This window comes from Saimiri boliviensis, chromosome 2 (genome assembly GCF_048565385.1).
Source record: "Saimiri boliviensis isolate mSaiBol1 chromosome 2, mSaiBol1.pri, whole genome shotgun sequence".
In the NCBI taxonomy this organism is placed as follows: Eukaryota; Metazoa; Chordata; class Mammalia; order Primates; family Cebidae; genus Saimiri; species Saimiri boliviensis.
In genome coordinates, this window is record NC_133450.1 from 215865009 (window position 1) to 215885265 (window position 20257).

At 37.1% G+C, this 20257-nt stretch overlaps 1 protein-coding gene across 7 annotated transcripts in view; it reads right to left on the reverse strand.

Moving 5' to 3' along the window:
• The window catches only part of STRBP (spermatid perinuclear RNA binding protein), a 172644-nt gene that overhangs the window by 54720 nt on the left and 97667 nt on the right, over window positions 1-20257 (reverse strand). For all 7 annotated transcript variants that reach the window (XR_012516672.1, XM_039474645.2, XM_039474641.2 and 4 more), the window contains exons 3-5: window positions 16799-17019; window positions 11178-11343; window positions 7411-7555 (exon numbers count right to left, since the gene is read on the reverse strand). Coding sequence is in view for 6 of the 7 variants with exons in the window: in XM_039474645.2 (XP_039330579.1) it covers window positions 7411-7555; window positions 11178-11343; window positions 16799-17019 (532 nt within the window). In the remaining variant the exon portion in view is untranslated. The remainder of the gene's footprint in view (window positions 1-7410; window positions 7556-11177; window positions 11344-16798; window positions 17020-20257) is intronic.

A 20257-nucleotide genomic window follows, 5' to 3' on the forward strand; every position in this document is an offset into this window, starting at 1 on the left:
ACTCTGGATTTATTTATAAACAAATGCACTATGGGTATTTATTTCATAGGTGATAAAGCTCCTGGACTTGCCCAATTTTGTCTTTATAGTGATCCAAGATAGACAAGTAGCACACTTTAATGTTTTTATGTCAAAATGCTTAACTGTGGTCAATACAAGCATCTGTGTAAAGCTCACATATCACATAAAACAAAGTACTGAAAATGAATGTTTAGAATCTCTTCAGAGTTAGACATGACAAAGGTTGACTGACTGCTGAATAATGTAATCCCAATAAACAGTATGGACCATATTTTTTTAAATGTCAATTTTTAAATGAATACAATGGCAAGCTAAATTTTATTCTATCATATTACCAAGCAGGAATGTCAGGAAGAGGAAGACAATGGAAGAGGGAAATGAGGCAGAGGATAGGAAAAGGCAAGGCAAGCCAAAATTCTTCTTGTATTTTCTAATACTTTCATCCAGGGATCAGAGCTTGTAATTAGCATCTTACTCTGATTATAATACATATATTTTTAATGGGAGACAATGGCAAAAAATAATAAATTACGTCATCCCAAAGTCAAATTATAACCACAAACTCTTATTTTAGAAAACTGCAACACCGGCTTGCTACAGACAGTCAACATTTGAAGACAATAGATTCTACGAAAAAGAGATGAAAGGGACAGGCACTGAACAGAAGACCTGCACCAGATTCCCTTTTTCATCATCACCAGAATGACCATGTTTCATCATGCTCTGATAGTCAGAAAGTCAAAAGATCCAAAATGGTTTCAGTATCAGGACGCAGAAAACAGTAGAGGAGATACAATTCATCTCATTTTATCTTTTTCCAAGTTCTTAATCTTAAAACAATATAAATTCATATGGTAATATAGTGCTATTTATAAGCACAGATTATCTATTTCCTTTATATAATTAATAACAAAGTTTTTTTTATATATTTTCATTCCTTTAAAAAAAACTTCACTTAACATGGCAACTGCAAAGCTGCTGCTGGGAAAACACTGCTACTCCTGGTAGCAGAATCTTAAGTTTAATATTTCTAAACTTTTATGAAGGTGTTTAAATTTTGAGGAGGATCAAAACTTGTCTAATAACACATCTTGGAGTTCTCAATTAGCAGCAATAGAACTGTCAGTCATCTCATTTTCTCCGACAGTGACCAGTGAAACAGGTAAGAAAAAGCAAGGGGAGGCAGGGGTTGGGGGGTGACAAAAATGCCAAACGCAAAGAAATATGGCTTTTTTTGTTGTCGTTGAGACAATCTCACTCTGTTGCTCAGCTGGAGAGCAGTGCCATGATCTCGGCTCACTGCAACCTCCACATCCTGGTTCAAGCGATTCTCCTTCCTCAAGCTCCTGAGTAGCTGGGACTACAGGTGCCCACCACCATGCCTGGCTAATTTTTTGTATTTTTAGTAAAGATGGAGTTTCACTATGTTGGCCAGACTGGTCTCAAACTCTGTACCTCAGGTGATCTGCCCGCCTTGGCTTCCCAAAGTGCTGCAATTACAGGCATGGGCCACCGAGCATGGCCAGGAATACAGCTTTTAAGAAAATGTATTATTCAGTAACCTAGCATCAGGGAATGAAGGTACATACAACATTCTGGCAATGAAAGCACTGGAAAGTCTATTATGCCTAACCATGCTCATTTGGTTAGAGGTTAAATCAGTGACCAGAATCACATCATACTGCAGGAAACGTCGGTCAGTTTCTCTCAATGCCTTACATGCAAGCTAACTATCTACCCCTGTTAACAAAACACTAGCCTGGAGATGGGGCCAGCAAACAAAACAAAACATGACGGCATTAAACAGGAGTTACACGTCTGGAACCTGGGCTCTTCAAAGTTAAAATAATTGAGCTCAGTATCATGAGGGGGCTCCTTGACAATCAGGATCAAACTGAGCTACTAAGTCTATGCTGACAGAATTTTCTAATTAGCCTAAGAATATTCTGACAGCCCCTTGTCTCTCAATTCCTTGAAACTTTATGGAGAGAAGACACGTCCCAAGCAAAAAACATGGGCACATAATAATATAAACAGGTAGGCTGGGCCCAGTGGCTCACAACTGTAATCCCAGCAGTTTGGGAGGCTGAGGCGGGTGGATCATGAGGTCAGGAGTTCAAGATCAGCCTGGCCAAGATGGTGAAACCCTGCCTCTACTAAAAATACAAAAATCAGCCAGGCATGGTGGCAAGAGCCTGTAATCCCAGCTACTCAGGAGACTGAGGCAGGGAACTGCTTGAACTCAAGAGATGAAGATTGCAGTGAGCCGAGATCATGCCACTGCACTCCAGCCTGGGTGACAGAATGAGACTCCATCTCAAAAAAAAAAAAAAAATACAGACAGACACACACACACACACACACACAAACAGGTAAGTGTAGCAATAAGGTAAAACAGAGAAAGAACTGTTCTCCTAATTTATGTGACTAATGTCACTTGATACGACTTTTCTTCAGTGGCAGTCAGCCACTGGAAAGACAGCGCCTAAAAGTCTGCCCTGGATTGGCCAGGCGCAGTAGCTCATGACTGTTAATCCCAGAACTTTGGGAGGCCAAGGCGGGAGGATCACAAGATCAAGAGATCAAGACCATCCTGGCCAACGAAGTGAAACCCCATCTCTACTAAAAGTATAAAAATTAGCTAGGTGTGGTGGTGTGCATCTTGTAGTCCCAGCTACTCGGGAGGCTGATGCAGGTAAATCGCTTGAATCCAGGAGGCAGAGGTTGCAGTGAGCCAAGATTGTGCCACTGCACTCCAGCCAGGCAAGAGAATGAGACTCCATCGTAAAAAAACAAACAAAAAAAATAACAATAAGTTTGCCCTGAATAATAAAGATCCAGAAGCTAGTGAAGGCAGGAAAATAAAGCCTCCTGCATCATTATACTCACAGCTGTGATGGCTATCCTGTAAAGCCTACTGCCTTGACCCTAGCAAGATATATGCTAGTGAATTTCTGCCAAGGAGACAGAGCTCACACTGGCACCAATATGAAGGGACTCTGTGAAGCCCTGAAAATCCACCCCATTACTGAGGAGAGAGGTTTGTCTTAAGTCTAAGCCACAGGGTCTCTGTAGTTTCCTTATCCGCCTGGTTTCAAACTGCATTATAAATAAGCAGATAATTTATCATCCACTTTAATAGCAAATATATTTCTAATTTAAAATCACAAGCACCAAAAGAAACTGAGACTGTGTGTGAAGCTCAGAATGACCAGATCAGCTTAACCACTTAGGCAGTAATCCTAGATAATAATGGGAAAGTAGACCACATATTAGAGGTAGAGTCAGGGGAGCTGAATAAAACGTGAGATTTTCCTCATTTACAAAACAGAGCAATTAGCTACCCCATAGGACCATGTGAGGGCTTTTAAGATAAATCATATATGAGGAAGTGCTTATCACATGGTTATAAATATATCTTAACAGAGATTAATCTCCAACATATATGTCTTGAACTATGAGATGCCCATTAATGCTTCTTACACACTGGAGAGTCCTAGTTAATCAGACAATATGATGACTCTGTTAATTCACTTAACAGATTAATAGAACTTTTAAAAAATCATCTACTATATATTAGGTACCCTTAGAGGTGCTAAGGATAAAGAACAGACAAAAAGACACCTGCCCTCAATGAATCATAAGCTATACAATATACCAGGTTTTTATTATTAGCACTGTATAAATCATTATACTGATTATAATACTACAAATCACTCAGTGATTAAGAGTTTAACTGTGCCTGAGTTGACTTCTTTGGACCTACCATGTGCACATTATTTTCACTGTTAAGAGTTTGAGTAGATGGGTTTGTGCTGTCAATCTTCAATAAGTTGACTACTACTATTTACTGAGCAACTACTATGTGCCAGTTATTGTACAAGTCACATTAAATTCTCTCAACCTCAAAACAACTTTCTAAGGTTTTTATAATTCACAATTTAAAATGAGGAAACCTACCCAAGGTCACACAGCAATAGCAACTAACAGAGTTAAGAGTCAAACCAGGCTAGGCTCAGCAGCTCACACCAGTAATCCTAGCAATGTGGGAGGCCAAAGTAGGAAAACTGCCTGAGCTCAAGAGTCTGACACCAGCCTGGGCAACATGGAAAACCTCGTCTCTACTAAGATACAAAAAATTAGCCAAGCATGGTGTCATGCGCCTATAGGCCCAGCTACTCAAAAGGCTGAGGCATGAGAATTGCTTGAACCCAGGAGGCGGAGGTTGCAGTGAGCTGAGATCATACCAGTACACTCCAGCCTGGGCAACAAAGCGAGACTGCCTCCAAAAAAAAACAAAAACAAAAACAAAAAAGCCAAACAAAAGACTGCTACACACCAAGATCTGTGCTTTTTCTCCTATGCCTTCGTTAGCAGGAAACATGTAGTAATGAGGAAATGGTTATTCTACAGGGCCTTCATGTAAGGGGTTAGAAAGCAGAAAGAAGACTGACAGCATAGGAGGAAACTTACCTATGAAACAGTTTGTAATACCAAAGAGATTCACTCTGTATTACGGCAATTTAAAATGTAAACCGTGATATGAAATGAGTAGGTAGTTAGATCCATTCTGCACAATCCTGAGGAAAAAGGTTTCATGCCCCAGTCCTCTGGTTCTGTCTGCTCCCAACCATGCTTTTTTTTTTTTCTTTTTTAGATTTTACTCAAATATGTGGCAAGTTAAGAGAGAGAAACAAAAGATGTGAGGTGTGTATGTATTGTGAACAGTTTGTTTGGGTAGGGGTAGGTGAAAGAAAGTTAAGATACTACAGGAAAATGTCTCCAAGAAAAAAGTTACAGTGGATTTTTTTTAACTTCGAGGAAAAAATGAGTATAAATTAAAAGAAAGAAAAAAGGGATAACTTTCAACCCCAGAAATTTCTGGAACCTGAATGAATCTTGTGCTTTTAACCCATGCAGTTAAGAAGAACTGCATCAAGGGGATGAGCAGCTGTCTAGTGTGAGAAAACAGAATGGTACAGCCCAGGTCTGAAATGCTCAATTATATACTAGATCCTCCAAGTTGCCCAGGAATGTGCAAGCCAGTAGCAAAGATCAAAAATTGTCTTTGACAAAACCCAGGTTAGACAAAATGAGCAAATTAGAAAAGATATCAAATGCGTCAACAGGATTGGGATGTTAAGGACAAGAGCAAAGCAAATCTTTCTGCCATTCAAAAGGAAAGGAAGTAAAACGTGTAAAACATTAGATCAAAGCCGATTCCTTCACCTTACCTGATCCCATATAATAGCTGATGAGAATCAGCTCATAGAGGTCTTTCGATCCTTTAGTAACTCAAACACCTTGAACAGAGACTATGACTCCCTTACTTTATTACAAAATCTATTCTATAATAGTATTCCAGCAAGGGTACAACATACTAAGAATGTTTTCAGCTTCTCTAAACAGAAGTTAAAGTTACAAAGGCAACAGACTAAGTTTAAAGGTATCACTGAAAGCTGTAACAAAATCTCACATAAGTACACAAAACCATAGGAATAAAGAATACTGATGTTCCCTTAATACTTTGAAAAAAGAAATTAAAGGGAGGCTGATAGATATAAGCAAACATGTAATTAACCTAGCCTTTAGCAACTTTAGTCTTTTTCTCATCTCACTATACTCAAATAATTTTTAATAATACCTATAATTACAACACTACTTAGAAATGGTTGGTTTTATACTAGAGGGTCAAGAAGAACACATCTTACCAGAATTAACATTTATGTTGACACTTCAGAAATCATTTTATAGTTCTACAGTTAATGATGAACTGTAAAGCTGTTAAAAAAATTAAGCCATTTAAGATTGGTTCTTCGGAGGTGCTAAAGATACTACATTACAGCAAAAAAAAATTTAATGCATAGGCATAAACTCCATTATAGACTGGATGCCCTCTGATTTTAAAATATGACTCATAAATATGTCTGGTTTGTATCTGCTGGATTATGATATAGCTGATTTTAGTTATCCCAAAAACATTTTTTTTAAAAAAGAGTCTAGCACTTTTATGTCATCCTATGAGTCATGTCTCTCAAAAATTAAAATTCCAATTTCACTGGTACCTTTTTCTCTACCCTTATCACTAAGTTAAAATAAATTAAGAAACTGACCAATATTTCTTGCAGCACAGGTATTTCAGATAAGGCAGTAAGCAATGGGACTTGTTGAAAGTCTAGTGACGAAAAATAGCAACAGAGAGTCTCCACTGGCCCAGAGAGGCTGTAAATTGTCATGACAGAGTGGCCAGTTGGTCAAAGGTTTGACACAGGAGAAATATCACCTGGCAAGTTTCAAGGGAAGGAGAGGCAGAAACAAGCTAACTTGACAGGATAAGAACACCAGAAAAAGCAGCACACCACAACTCCATCATGAACTTCTCAAAACTACTAATAACTGAATAGATTTCTCACTCTACTTTTATGAGGATGACATTGCCAAAGAGCAACTCTTCTTAACTTCAGAAGAAAGTTTAAAGCATGATTCTCACATAAATCATATTCAAAATGTTAACAGGGTCACAAACCCCCTAGAAAAAAATTTACTGAACATTATCCATTAAAAAAATTCAACCTTCCAATTTACATCCCTTACACTATAAAACAAATCTAGACACAGATGAGTACAAATCTTACAAGATAATATAGCTATTAGAAGTCAAGAGCAATATGATGCAAATAATTTTTTTTTTTTTTTTTTTTTTGAGGCAGAGTCTTGTTCTGTCTCCCAGGCTGGAGTGCAGCTCACTGCAACTTCCACTTCCTGGGTTCAAGCAATTCTTGTGTCTCAGCCTCCCAAGTAGATGGGATTAGAGGTACTCACCACTATGCCTGGATAATTTTTTTTGTGTTTCCCATAGAGACGGGGTTTCGCCAAGTTGGCCAGGTTGGTCTCAAACTCCTGGCCTCCAGCAACCCACCCACCACGCCCTCCCAAAGTGCTGAGATTACAGGCATGAGCCACCGTGCCCAGCAAGGATGCAAGTAATTTTGGAACAATGAGCAAATTTGAAAACAATTGTGTTTTGGACCATGTTTAATCCTGAAATCTGACCATTAAGCCAAAATACACAGAATTAAGTTGGCTGATACCAATAACTTAATGCAATACTAGACAAAGTAAAACAGAATACTAAATGACATAAAAATTAAAGCAGAGTTAAAATCAACATGACAAGCACAGGTTTTTGAATTAACATTTTATATTTTGAATTCATACATTTTTGCAAAATATACTAATTATGTAGAAACAAAACCATTTAAAATACTATTAAAGAGTGGCATAAAGCGAATGAAGGTTATTTCCTAAATCCATAAAACAGTTAACAAAGCTTTTATAAAAAGAAAACAAATAACAACAGCAAATATATACATATATACGCATGTGTACCTCCATCCTTCTTCTCCAATTCGTCCCTAATTAGAGGTGAGGTAAGTATCACCTTCAAAGTTAGAGTGGGCTCTTTTGTATTCCGAATTATAATAGATGCCTCATTTACACATTGTTCCACTTGATATTTCTCTTCTGTGAGTTTCTGAAAGTCACCAAAATTTCAAAATCACCCAGTTAGTTAGACTGAAACCGCGAAAGAAAAAAAAAAAAGAATGCCTGTACTAAGTTCTCAAATGTTATTAACTATTAATATTACTGTGCTCAAAAGGCAAAGAAAGCCTCTAACTAGTTCTTTATTGGGGATAACACTTTTCTCTCCTCCCAACTTACAAGAAGATCCTTTCTCCATTCTTTGAAAAGCAACTACAATGTCAACCATCTATGCAATTATGAAACAATATTTAAAACCATTCTAACATTTGAAAGTAAATTGCCAACAGCATCAGTATGTGATGAATGGTAAATTATTGTTCTTAAAATTATTACAGAGAAGTATTATGGTATAGAATAATAAATGGCTGGGACTGCTCTCCAAAACTGTATCTCTTTTAATACAATAGCCTAAACAGGAACTCCTACTTGCAAAAACCTTACAAATATAAGATGATGTAGCTTTTTAAAGATCACCAAATAAGTAGGAGTGAAAAAGTATCTCTGCACAGTCACTCACCAGTAGTAAACGATGAGTATAAACAAGTAACTTCCCCCCTTCTCTGACAACACGTCTCAGAGATCTTCCAATGCGACCTACCATTATGGGACAAGTCATCTGACATCTACAGGAAAATCTACATTGCTTCTTTTAACATACAACTTAAGTAGGGGCCTCCCACAAAATAATCATCTGATCAGATTTATATATTGTTATGCTTAATATATTATTATACATTAAATATAGTTACCAGGGCTTTTTTTCTTAGTAGTGAAATTTAGTATCTATTACCTGACATACAATAGCCAGGCTGAATGGAGACACTACCAGGTCCCTGCTCATCAGTATGTATTAAAAGACTTCAAAGTCACTTACATAAAAATAGCATTTTACCATTAAACAATCACAAAAAATTAGGAAAGGGAAAACTCATTATCCTACTTCTGAACAGAAGATGCCAAGGAAGGGAAAGGCCATACAGTAGATGAAAGAACCAGAATATAAAGAAACTGCAAAAAACAGCTCATATTCATTTTGCCACTAAAAGAGAATTAAAGATGTCTATCAAAGAATAAATCAAACTTCATTTTTCAATTATGCATGCAGATCACCATATGACACACCCAAAATAATAAACTTGACATGCATTTTGTACTAGACTAATTTTAAGTGATTTCTAGTTTTGGTCATCCTCCTCCTCCTTTGCTCAAAGAAGTACTAAAATCATCCTAGGAAAGAATATGAAGAGAAAAGGTGAAGTATAACTTCAGCTAATTAACGTACTTAGATAACTGAAAGATTTGCTATGTTAAGTGCTCAGGAAAAAGATTTTTGATCCGTAAGAAAATAATACCGTATCAGAGACTGGTTTTCCACAAACACCATGAAAACTGGGCAGGGTGGGGGCGAAGGGTGCTGGAGGGGAAAGGTTTAATTGTAAAAATCACACTTAAAATAATTTCATGAATATTATTAGTAACAATACATGTGCACACACGTGTATCTATGTGGGAATGTGTGTACATGTATATAATTTAATCAGAGATTAGTGTACAATCATCATCCCTATTTTACAAGAAAATGTACCTTTACCCAAACACAGATTTATTGTTGGAGAAATCTATTGGCTGTGTTAAACTGAAAGATAGTTCTCATAATATCCACCATTAGTCTTAAGAATTCACACCTCTTTTACCTTCTCTCAGACAGCATTTCAAAGACCTAAAGATATTTATATCATTTTTAGTCTTTTCTAGCCTAAAAAGTTTCAGTCTCCAAAAATTTGAGATGATCTGTATACCCTGTACTCTCTCCAGGGTAAACCCCTTAAATACTTGCTAACTAGACAGAGCCATTTTTAAATGCAGCACTCACAAATAAAGACCCTCACTCAAGAGAGAAACAATGTGGAGTTCACACAGTTGTGATCTGCGCAGAGAAAGCTCTAACAATGACTACAGCTTGGCCCAATCTTCTGTATCTTCAAAACAGGAGAGATGTGATAGATTTCCCGAATAAGATCCCTGATTTACTATAGCACTGGTTCTCAATCACTTTTCAACAATGCAACACCTGAGGATAAGCAATATGACTATTCTCATACGAAACAAGACTCATGAAAGGAACAGAAAGGGGGTGATGTGTGTGAAAAAGCCAGTAACATGTCTGACTCTGATAATTCTAGATTTGAGAGTAACAATGTTTACTATACTAAAAGCCGAAATACAGATTAAATTCTAAAACAACATAAAAATTGAAATGAGAACTTTATTAACATTCTAATAAGCTACCAGTATGGTTAGCCAGAAAGCCGATTAATGAGCTTTCCATTTTGCAAAGCTGTATTCCACATTTAATAGATAAAGCTGTATTTCACGCTCCTTCTCCAAATGATCACAAAAGGATTTTTTTATAAAGGGGGAAAGGTAAATAAATTTAACCCTACAAAAGGCCAGAAAACATTTCTCCATCAAAATCCAAAGTGGAAAAGCCAAGTATGTTCTGTCACTTTAAAAAACATATATTAAGACATATAATAAGACAGAATGGTAAAATAGTGTCCCCAAAATTAATATAGGAGAATGTGCCAATCAGTAACATATATTTGAGCATCAAGAATGGTATCAAAAAATCAGAGATGGTTTTGAGGGTCAGTTGGTGAATACGAAGGAAAATGATCCAGAAACAAAGCTAATAAAAACAAATTTAGAATTCATACATCTTGAAAAACATACCCCTTTTAAGATATACAAATAAAAGAAAGTAATTTTTAAAAAGTGAGTGGTGGTGGGGAGCACTCAACAATTCACAAGTTTGGACCTATAGGCCAACATCTATTTCTGTGGTGTGGATATGAAGACAAACTGATATGAAAGTATCAAAAGCTGTAATCTAATTAGACCACAGACAATATGCATCTGAAACTGAATGATGATCAGGGGTTCCCAATCAGTGATGCAATTAGTCCTTGGGGTAGGCTGGCAGGGGAGGTCCTAGAATGACCAGAATCCCAGAACAGTTACCTTCATCCCTGAGGAGCCTTCTGCCTTCAGCAGCATCCTCCAAGGAACATGCAAACATCAAATTTTTCTAAATGCACCCCAGTGTAAAAAAGGTTTGGAGACAAGGAATTAATAGTGATTTCCCATTAACAGAACAAATAGGTGACAAATTAACTGAGTCTTCAGTTTTAAAATTTCCTATCTATGAAAGTCTCTAGTTGATAAGAAAGTCTCTTAGTCTCTAGAAAGTATCTCGTCTAGGCTGTTTTCAATCATCCAATTATTTTCTGCATTACACCAACCCTTCCAAGAACTTTATAATCTTGAGCCCTAGTCTAGAAAAAATGAAGATTCTCAGCAAGATGTAACAGAAAAATTTAAGATGGTACCTTAATGGCCATCTTAATTTGGTAAATAAATATATCCTGAGTATAAATCACCAGAAGTTTGTTTTAACTGTGATGAATTAGTCATTGACCCAGAGTAGTAGTAGTCATTTTGTCTGTGTTTAGCCTTGCTATTAGCAATTCTTGTTAATAAATCTTTCAAAGTCAATGCCTATTTTCACCTTTTTACAAATTCGCCTAGAGGTGCAGTTAAAATGTACTCACCTGAATCTGAATAGGAAGATTATCTTTGACTGTATTTAACAGGGTCTCTGTGGGTTTGTCTTTGCACATTAAAACCAGCTCCAAGTCCATATCATCTTTAATCAGCAAGCCTTTTGCAACCAGGCCAATCCTCATTACACCACACAATGTCCGACCACCTTGATCCCTAAAAATAAAAGTCTGCATGATTACTTTCACAACCCACTTCCCAAACCATAACTTAATCATCATTTGGCTTCCTGAATATCCTTAAGAATTGATAAGGGAGTATGTAAATCCAGACATCCAAGCATCCACAAAATTAAGTCTCAGATTTGAGGCTTATAAAGTATCTATCTTCCCTCAAGGATTTAATGGGAAACATATTTCAGACTATAGATCTTTTAATTCTTTACTACACTTACATTGTTCAAGAAAATGCAAAAATACTGTATTCTCTTAAGTATTTTTTCAAATTGTTCTTTTTAAATTTCCTTCTGGCCAGGTGCAGTGGCTCATGCCTATAATCTCAACACTTTGGGAGGTAAAGGCAGGAGGATCATTTGAGCCCAGCAGTTGAAGACCAACCTGGGCAACATGGTAAGACCCTGTCACCACAAAAAATTTTTAAAAATTAGCCAAGTGTAGTAGCATGTACCTGTAGTCTCAGGCACTCAGGAAGCCAAGGAGAGAAGACTGTTTGAGCCCAGGACGTCGGGGCTGCACTGAACCATGTTTGCACCACTGCACTCCAGCCTGACTGACAGAATGAGACCCTGTCTCAAAAAATAAAATAAACTTCCTTCTGTTTTAGTAGTAATTAGGGAATTTGTGAGGGACATGAATACAATGGTATATTGAGAAAGAACATCAGTGTATAAATCTAAAATTTATAAGAATTCTACTAGTGGTGCCTGCTGACTCAGTATCCACAACAGTAAAATGACTACTGGATAGATGAGTTTCAAGTTCTTCCCAGCTATATCATTCTAAAGTTCCTCTCATTCTATATTAGCTTATGGGGAAAGCAGAAGAATGTAGTACAGAGCCGAGGAAGGAAAGAAAAACTGCCAGCATATGCATTCCAAATCCAGGAGTAGCTAGAAGAGCAAACACTCAAAGAACATCAAGTCATGAAAGGTGCATAAGAAAAATGCTCATCTATCCTTGGTTTTAATTCTAAAGGTTTCTTAATGGTTCATTTCCCTTAATCACAAGTGAAAATATTAACTAAGCTTAGCAGTCTTTCAACAAATAAGCAAGTGTTTGAGTATGGCAAACACATTACAGGAGTTACAGTCTCTCCTGCTCCTGAGGCTTACTCTGTAGTTAAGCAACAAAAGCAGTAACAGTTTAAGCACCCAGCTTAAAAGGGGAAGAGAAAGTAACATCTGAGCACAAACGGTGTCACATATTCTCATTTAAATCTCACAACAAGCCTCCATTTGGAAGACAAGAAATGTGAACCTCGGAAAAGTTAATTGTTCAAGTTCACCAAGAAAGTAAAATGGCAAAGCCTAGTTTCAAACCAAAGTTGTTTAGAACACTACATTCAGGTCCCTGACATTATATGACTGCTTCCGAAGTTCAGGAAAGGGAGAGGTCATATTAGAGAAGTAAAGCAAGGCAAACTGAAAGTCTAACTTCAGCAGAATCTTGATCTGCCTAGATGGGAAACGGTCATTCAAGCTATAAGCAAAGAATCAGCAGAGTTGGGGAAGAATCAGCATAGTTGAGAATAAAATGGGAAGGGAGAAGGGAGGGAAACAAATTGTGGCAGGGGAAACTAGAAAGGAAATTATAAATAATACAGCCATGAGTTCAGTGCCTGGCACACTTATAAAGACTCAATAAACACTAAGTCAATGAAAAACTATAAAGGTGGTACAAGTATAGAAATAAAAAACATTTTAAAGCAAGTGACCCAAGTGTAGGCAATTGTCTGATATTAACAATAGAGAATCAGTCATCTTTGATTCCTTCTTCCTCTGTATCCTTGTCCTCTTATTTCCAAACCTAATACTATAATGGTTTATAAATTCTCCCTCCATAATCACGATCAAACTATTGCCTGCAAATCAGTTTCTTCAGGCTTTTATTACCTCTCATGTAGACCACCTCAGTAACCTCCTCCTCACTAGCTTTTCTGACTGACCTCTGTCATCTCCAAAGTACTGTATCCAGCAACCAGAATAATCTTCCAAAGATGCTGATTGTATAACACTCTACCTACAATTTCCTCGATGTCCGACTGAACACCTGGACACTTACCATATTGGGAGGCAATTTAGAAAGCAGCATCGCTTCCTGGTTCAAATCCTGGCTCTGCTACTTACTCTGTGACACTGGACAAATTTCAAATAACTTGACTTCTTTTAAGCCTGCTTCCTCATTTGTAAAACAGGAATAATGCCTTTCTCACAGAGTGGTACTGAGAATACATTTAATACAAGTAATAAACTTTGGTCAGAGCCCAACAGATATTAATAGCTCAATAAACAAGTTATTATTCCTTAAACATTTATTATACTTTCTCATACCTATATTGTTGCTGAAATTTATTTTTTTCTTTCACTTTCACCACCTGCCAAAACCCTACCCATCCATCCGCTGAGCCTGTTCCAAGTGCTACCTCCTCGATAAAGCTTTTTCAGACTCCCAGAACCAGCACATCATCTTTGTCTGCTCTGTACTTTCACATTTTATTCACAGGACATTGAAGCATAGATGCTAAAAAAACTGGATCTGGAGTCAGAGAAATTTCAATATGAATCCTGGCTCAACCACACATATTTACTAAGTGGCCTTAAGCAAGTTAAAGTTTATGAATGATTCAGAGTCACTCTTTCTCATAAGCAAGTTTGGAGTACAGGAAATTTCACAAGTAAAACAGAAGTGGAGAAAAGCAGACAATAATATAGACTAGCAGATTTGTTGTAAGATACCAGAAAAAATACTGTGGTACAATAGTTGGCACTCAATAAATAGTAGCTATTATTAGCTCAGTTATTAAATTCTAAATCATAATTATGATATACTTGGTCTTATCAGCCTACAGGTAGAAGATAGCATGATTGCTGGGCGCGGTGGCGCAAGCCTGTAATCCCAGCACTTTGGGAGGCAGAGGCGGGTGGATCACGAGGTCAAGAGATCGAGACCATCCTGGTCAACATGGTGAAACCCCGTCTCTACTAAAAATACTAAAAATTAGCTGGGCATGGTGGCGGGTGCCTGTAATCCCAGCTACTCAGGAGGCTGAGGCAGGAGAATTGCCTGAACCCAGGAGGCGGAGGTTGCAGTGAGCCGAGATCGCGCCATTGCACTCCAGCCTGGGCAACAAGAGCGAAACTCCGTCTCAAAAAAAAAAAAAAAAAAAAAAAAAAAAAAAAAAAGAAGAAGAAGATAGCATGATTGAGCAGAAAATGAATTCCTAATTCAAACAATCATGAATTTGAATTACAAAACTGGAAGATGACAGTTATTGTAAAGCAAGCAACCCAATGTATTTGAATTTACTACATGTGAATTACTTAAAATTAAAAACAGAATTCTAACATTCCTAATAATACAAATTGTGGGACTTTGTATAAGTTATTTGACTTTTGAATCAGTTTTTTAAAAGGTAAAGTATTAAGTTAAAATAAGAGAACATAGGTAAAAGCTGCCTAACAGTGCCTGGCAATAGAAAACACTTAATTGCTTAATAAATACAAGCTACCCCCAACCCATTTCTGTGTCCTTCAGAGTGCTTAACACTCACCAGGCACACAACATATGTCCATTACCAGAACACAACTGGCCTTGGAAGACATGCCTGCCTCTGATGTAAGAAGAGAATCATTCTGTACTCCTTGAGTCCCACTATATGGGAAGGATCATAGGCAAGGGCTCAACCAGAAACTGTTCCACAAAATGGAAAGACTGTATATAAACAACCAAGAGCATCCACACCAGAACCATATTTAAAAATCCAGGCCCGGCATTGTGGCTCATGTCTGTAATCCCAGCACTCTGGGAGGCCAAGGCAGGAGGACTGCTTGAGGCCAGGAGTTTGAGACCAGACTGGGCAATGTGGCAAGACTCTGTGTCTCAAAAAAAAATTTTTTTTAATTAGCCAGGCATGGTGGTACACACCCATAGTCCTAGTTATTCAGGGGGCTAATGTAGCCCAGGATCACTGGAGCCCAGGAGTTCAAGGCTACAATAAGCTATGATCACACCCCTACACTCCAGCCTGGGCAACAGAGCACGCTTTCTCTAAAAAAAAATAAAAATAAAAATAAAACTTCAAACAAAAGTATGGAGCATATTATCCTGTAAAAGTCTTTAAATCACAGACCTCATCCAGTTAAGCAACTCTATAGGAGTGTTTTCCAAAACATTCCAGGCTTGAGAAGAAACAAAATTAGAAATTGTATTAAAAAGAAAATTTCACTGAAATATATACTTTAAACAAAAATAGCAAATCTTATATTACATATTTTACCATAATAAAAAAAGTTTTTAACATGACATAAACATGTAACAAAGTGCAATTTAAATCTGGAATACATGACTATTTAAGTTGCAGAAGAGCTGAGATACACACAGAACTAAATAATTAGATATTACTAATGAACATGAACTCCAAATCTAACAGTAACATTAGTACAGACATCATATATGACAACAATTACATGTCCGAGAACCTTCAAACTGACAAGACTATGACCAGACACAATGTATAAACTGCCTGTAAATAGCTAAAAAATTATTACACTCTTCAGCAATAAAACTGATTATCTTTCACCTGAAGATAAAAAAAGTTTATACTATCTTTCAGTGAAGAAAATCAATTTATCAATACTTTCCTACTGTTATTTATCTACTTACCACATTAATTTAAAAGTTAAAAGCTGAAGAAAAAATTCTGTAACCTCTTCCGTTTGCAAATTGTAGCCAAAGCAATGTTTTTAAATTTATTAATATAGTACAGTCAAACGAGCTCCATCTTTCAAATTTAGACACTTAATCCAATCACAGTGACAAATGCTCAAAACAATAACTTTAAGTTTAGCCTTGCATAAAAAGGTTAGTGATCTAACTCCAGGTACCATTTCAGTTTCACTAACCTATTACTGTCACAGCACTCAGAATATTCTACTATAACTGTTAAAGGGTATGGTTCCCATTAGACCTTTATCCAATCCACAAATATAAAATGAGCAATTACAGTATGCAGGAAACTGCTAAATTCCTGGGAATCGATGAAAATAGTACAGTCAAAAATACCATACAAGGATTTTTAAATGCCTTACAAAAATGATATTTTATGATCTCCCCAGAGACCAAAACACTATTTATTTCAAAATTTAGGAGGCTGAATCAACAAAGTAAAAAGATCATTAAAGGGCTTGGTGTTTTCTCAAAAGGGATCCTAAACAGGTCCATTATCTTTCTCTAGCTCTAATCTTTACTCTTTTCAAGGTTTCCTTTCAAATTTAACTCAGAAAATCTCCACATAACATTTACTTCCTTGGATATAGTCTCATATATGCATAAGACAAAATCCAAAAAACAATGTAACACAAACTCAATCCAGCAGGACCTTAGAGCTTTGCTGTGCACGTAGCACAGCAACCCAGAGGTCAGTCCACACTCACTTGGAATAGTTTTCTCCGGCCTCATCTTTCTTCACTTCTGTCTCACCCTCTGTTTTTGTGCCTTTATTTGTTTCATCCAACCAATCCGAGACATGTTTAAGAGCACATTCAACAGTAGATACCATATTCTGAACAGCTTCAAGTTCCTCCGGAGATGGATAGATTGTTGAATGTTTCACCATAACATGGCGATCATCATTAGCAAAAGATCGAATAGATCTCTGTTAGAAGAAGAATGAAAACAATGACTTCAACACAAGAAATACCACCTAAAAAGGATGATATACAAATATATCTTTAGCCAACCCACAGCACTGATTGTCTACTGTGAAACAGTTAATACTGAAACAACAACAAAAAAAAACGCTCAAGAGTAGGAAGTAAAACCCCATTCTGTTGAACTCTTCACCAGAAAACAAGAGATCTTTCATTCATGTTTTGGTAAGGTTCACCTTGGTCACTCTTGGCATTATTTATAATGTTATATCTTGGCCAGGCACGGTAGCACATGCCTGTAATTCCAGCACTTTGGGAGGCTGAGGTGGGCAGATCACTTGAGGTCAGGAGTTTGAGACCAGCCTGGCTGACATGGTAAAACCCCATCTCTACCAAAAATGCAAAAATTAGCCGGGTGTCATGGCATGCACCTGTAGTCCCAGCAACTGAGGAGGCTGAGGCAGCAGAATCACTTGAACCCAGGAGACAGAGGTGGCAGTGAGCCGAGATCACACCACTGCATCCCAGCCTGGGTGACAGTGGACTCCGTCTCTAAATAAACAAATGAATACAGTTATCTTTTAGCTGAATCTACACATTCTGAATACTACTTCAAAAAATGTCATCCACATCATGCATCATCTGCAAGAATCATACTTCTTAGCTTCCAGAGAGTCCCAGAAACGCAGGATTGTGAGTGACTCATAAACTGTCAAAGACTTCTAACCTTTCCAAACTACCCAAGATTTCTAACCTTAAAAAACTGAGATTTCAGGGCTGGGCATGGTGGCTCATGCTTACAATCCAGCACTTTGGGAAGCTGAGGTGGGAGGATTGCTGGAGGCCAGAAGTTGGGAGACCAGCCTGGGTAATACAGCAAGATCCAATCTCCCCAAAAAAAAAAAAAAAAAATTAGCTGGGCATGGTAGCGTGCACCTGTAGTCTTAGCTACTCAGGAGACTGATGCAGGAGGATCCTTAGAGCCCAGGAGTTCAAGGTTAAGTAAGCTACCATTGTGTCACTGCACTTCAACCTGGGCAACAGAATAAGACCCAGGTCTCTATTTAAATTTTAGAATTTGAGATTTCATAATACAGAATAATACAAAATAAAAAGTTATCTGTGAACACCATTAAGAAAACTATTAAAAACATTGCAATAGTGTTAACTATTTGACATTCAAACCTTTGGTGCAAGGCTTTAATTTTTTAAATAGATTAGTAGGAGACATTCCAAATACAGAGTGGGAAAAATTCACACTGTAAAATGAATCAAGCTAATTGACAAATATGTTCTCAATCAAAATCTCCTCAGGGTTAATTTACTTAAATCTCAACAAAAATCATTTTAAAGCTCATTTGGGAAAAAAAAAAAATCAATGAGAGTATCAAGAAATACTCTATAAAGATGGATGGGTGGTACCATTAACTAAAATGAAGTATCAACAGTGGAACAGACCAGCACCCAGAAAATGAATGAATTTCAAGAAAATTTAACAGAGTAGATCCTATACACTCATGAGTCACACATGAGTCATGATCCTATACACTCTGGAGTCCAAAAACCTTCAAATTTTTCCAAATTTACAAGTATCACAAGGACACTTGTACCAGTACATAGCAAAATGAACAAGAATAACTTAGTGAGTTTTCCATAAAGCCTAAAATATTCCATTTAAAAGCTGGTTATACTGTCTTTACTTACATGAAATTACGTGTTAGTACATGGTAAATATTTTGAAGTCCATCGCAAACTAAAACATTCTCAATTCTTTATGAACAGTCTTGCCTCTTTTTCTTGTTTGAATATCTATGTTTAAAAATCATATTTTTTTGGATAACAGTAAATTAACACTATAGTGTCAATGTCCTCTATAAAGCAAAGAAAACTTTAGTTGAAAAGGTAATGATGTGAAAACCTCAATCATTATATAAATATAGGCTAAAACAGATTCTAAAACCTTCTTTTTCTAAATAAAAATCACCTGTCTAGATTTCTTTCTTGCTCAACATCCACAACCAGTTTTCCAACTGGAGCGGTTTGCCATAAAGAAACAAATGTTTTTAAGCACTTCGTGAGATTTGTTCATATATCCCAAAATAAGTACTAGAAAACAAAAGAGCTGAAAAGTTGGAGATGCTAGGTTGTTTGCTAGGCTTATGTACTTGCTAAATTACCCAGTCCTGCACACTGACCACACCTGAGCAAAACTACATATTGCTACATTACATAAACATTTGTCACTTACCGCACAAATAATACAGACTGCCAATGTTAAATTCAAAAATGTTACATCTAACATTCTACTGGATGTGACAGGATAAGCATTATGAAACAAGAGTGACAGGAAAAATTGAAGAAATAGGTATAACCAAAAATAGAGAGAAATCTTATTTACTCAAATAAGCTCCAAACAGATTTTCTTTAAGTATTAAAAAAACAAATTAGACTCAGTGCTCATGCCTGTAATGCCAGCACTTTGCAAGGCTGAGTCCAAGGCTGGCGGATCATCAGAGGTCAAGCAGTTCAAGACCAGCCTGGCCAACATGGTGAAATCCCGTCTCTCCTAAAAATACAAAAATTAGACAAGTGTGGTGGTGTGTGCCTGTAGTCCCAGCTACTTGGGATGCTGAGGCAGGAGAATCACTTGAACCCAGGAGGTGGAGGTTGCAGTGAACCAAGATAGTGACACTGCACTCCAGCCTGGGCAACAGAGCAAGACTCTGTTTCAAAAATAAGGGCCAAGCACAGTGGCTGACACCTGTAATCCCAACACTTTGGGAGGCTCAGGTGGGCAGATCACAAGGTCAGGAATTCAAGATGACCAGCCTGACCAACATGGTGAAATCCTGTCTCTACTAAACGTACAAAAAAATTAGCCAGGTGTGGTGGCACATGCCTGTAATCCCAGCTACAAAACAGGCTCAGGCAGGAGAACTGCTTGAACCCGGGAGGCAGAGGTTACAGTGAGTCAAGATAGCACCACTACACTCTAGTCGGGGCGACACAGCGAGACTCCATCTTAAGTAAGTAAGTAAATAAATAAATAAATAAATCTGAAGAACTAGGCAGAAAGAGAAAATTCTCATTGCAATTGAAGATCTAAAGACCAAGTAACAAGAGAAACTGGAAAATATTCATCAATTAAATTATATAAAAGCATAAAATTTATACACCAGAAACTCTAAGCTGAATTTTAAAAGAATAAACTAAGGAAGACATCTTCATCCACTTTGATAAATA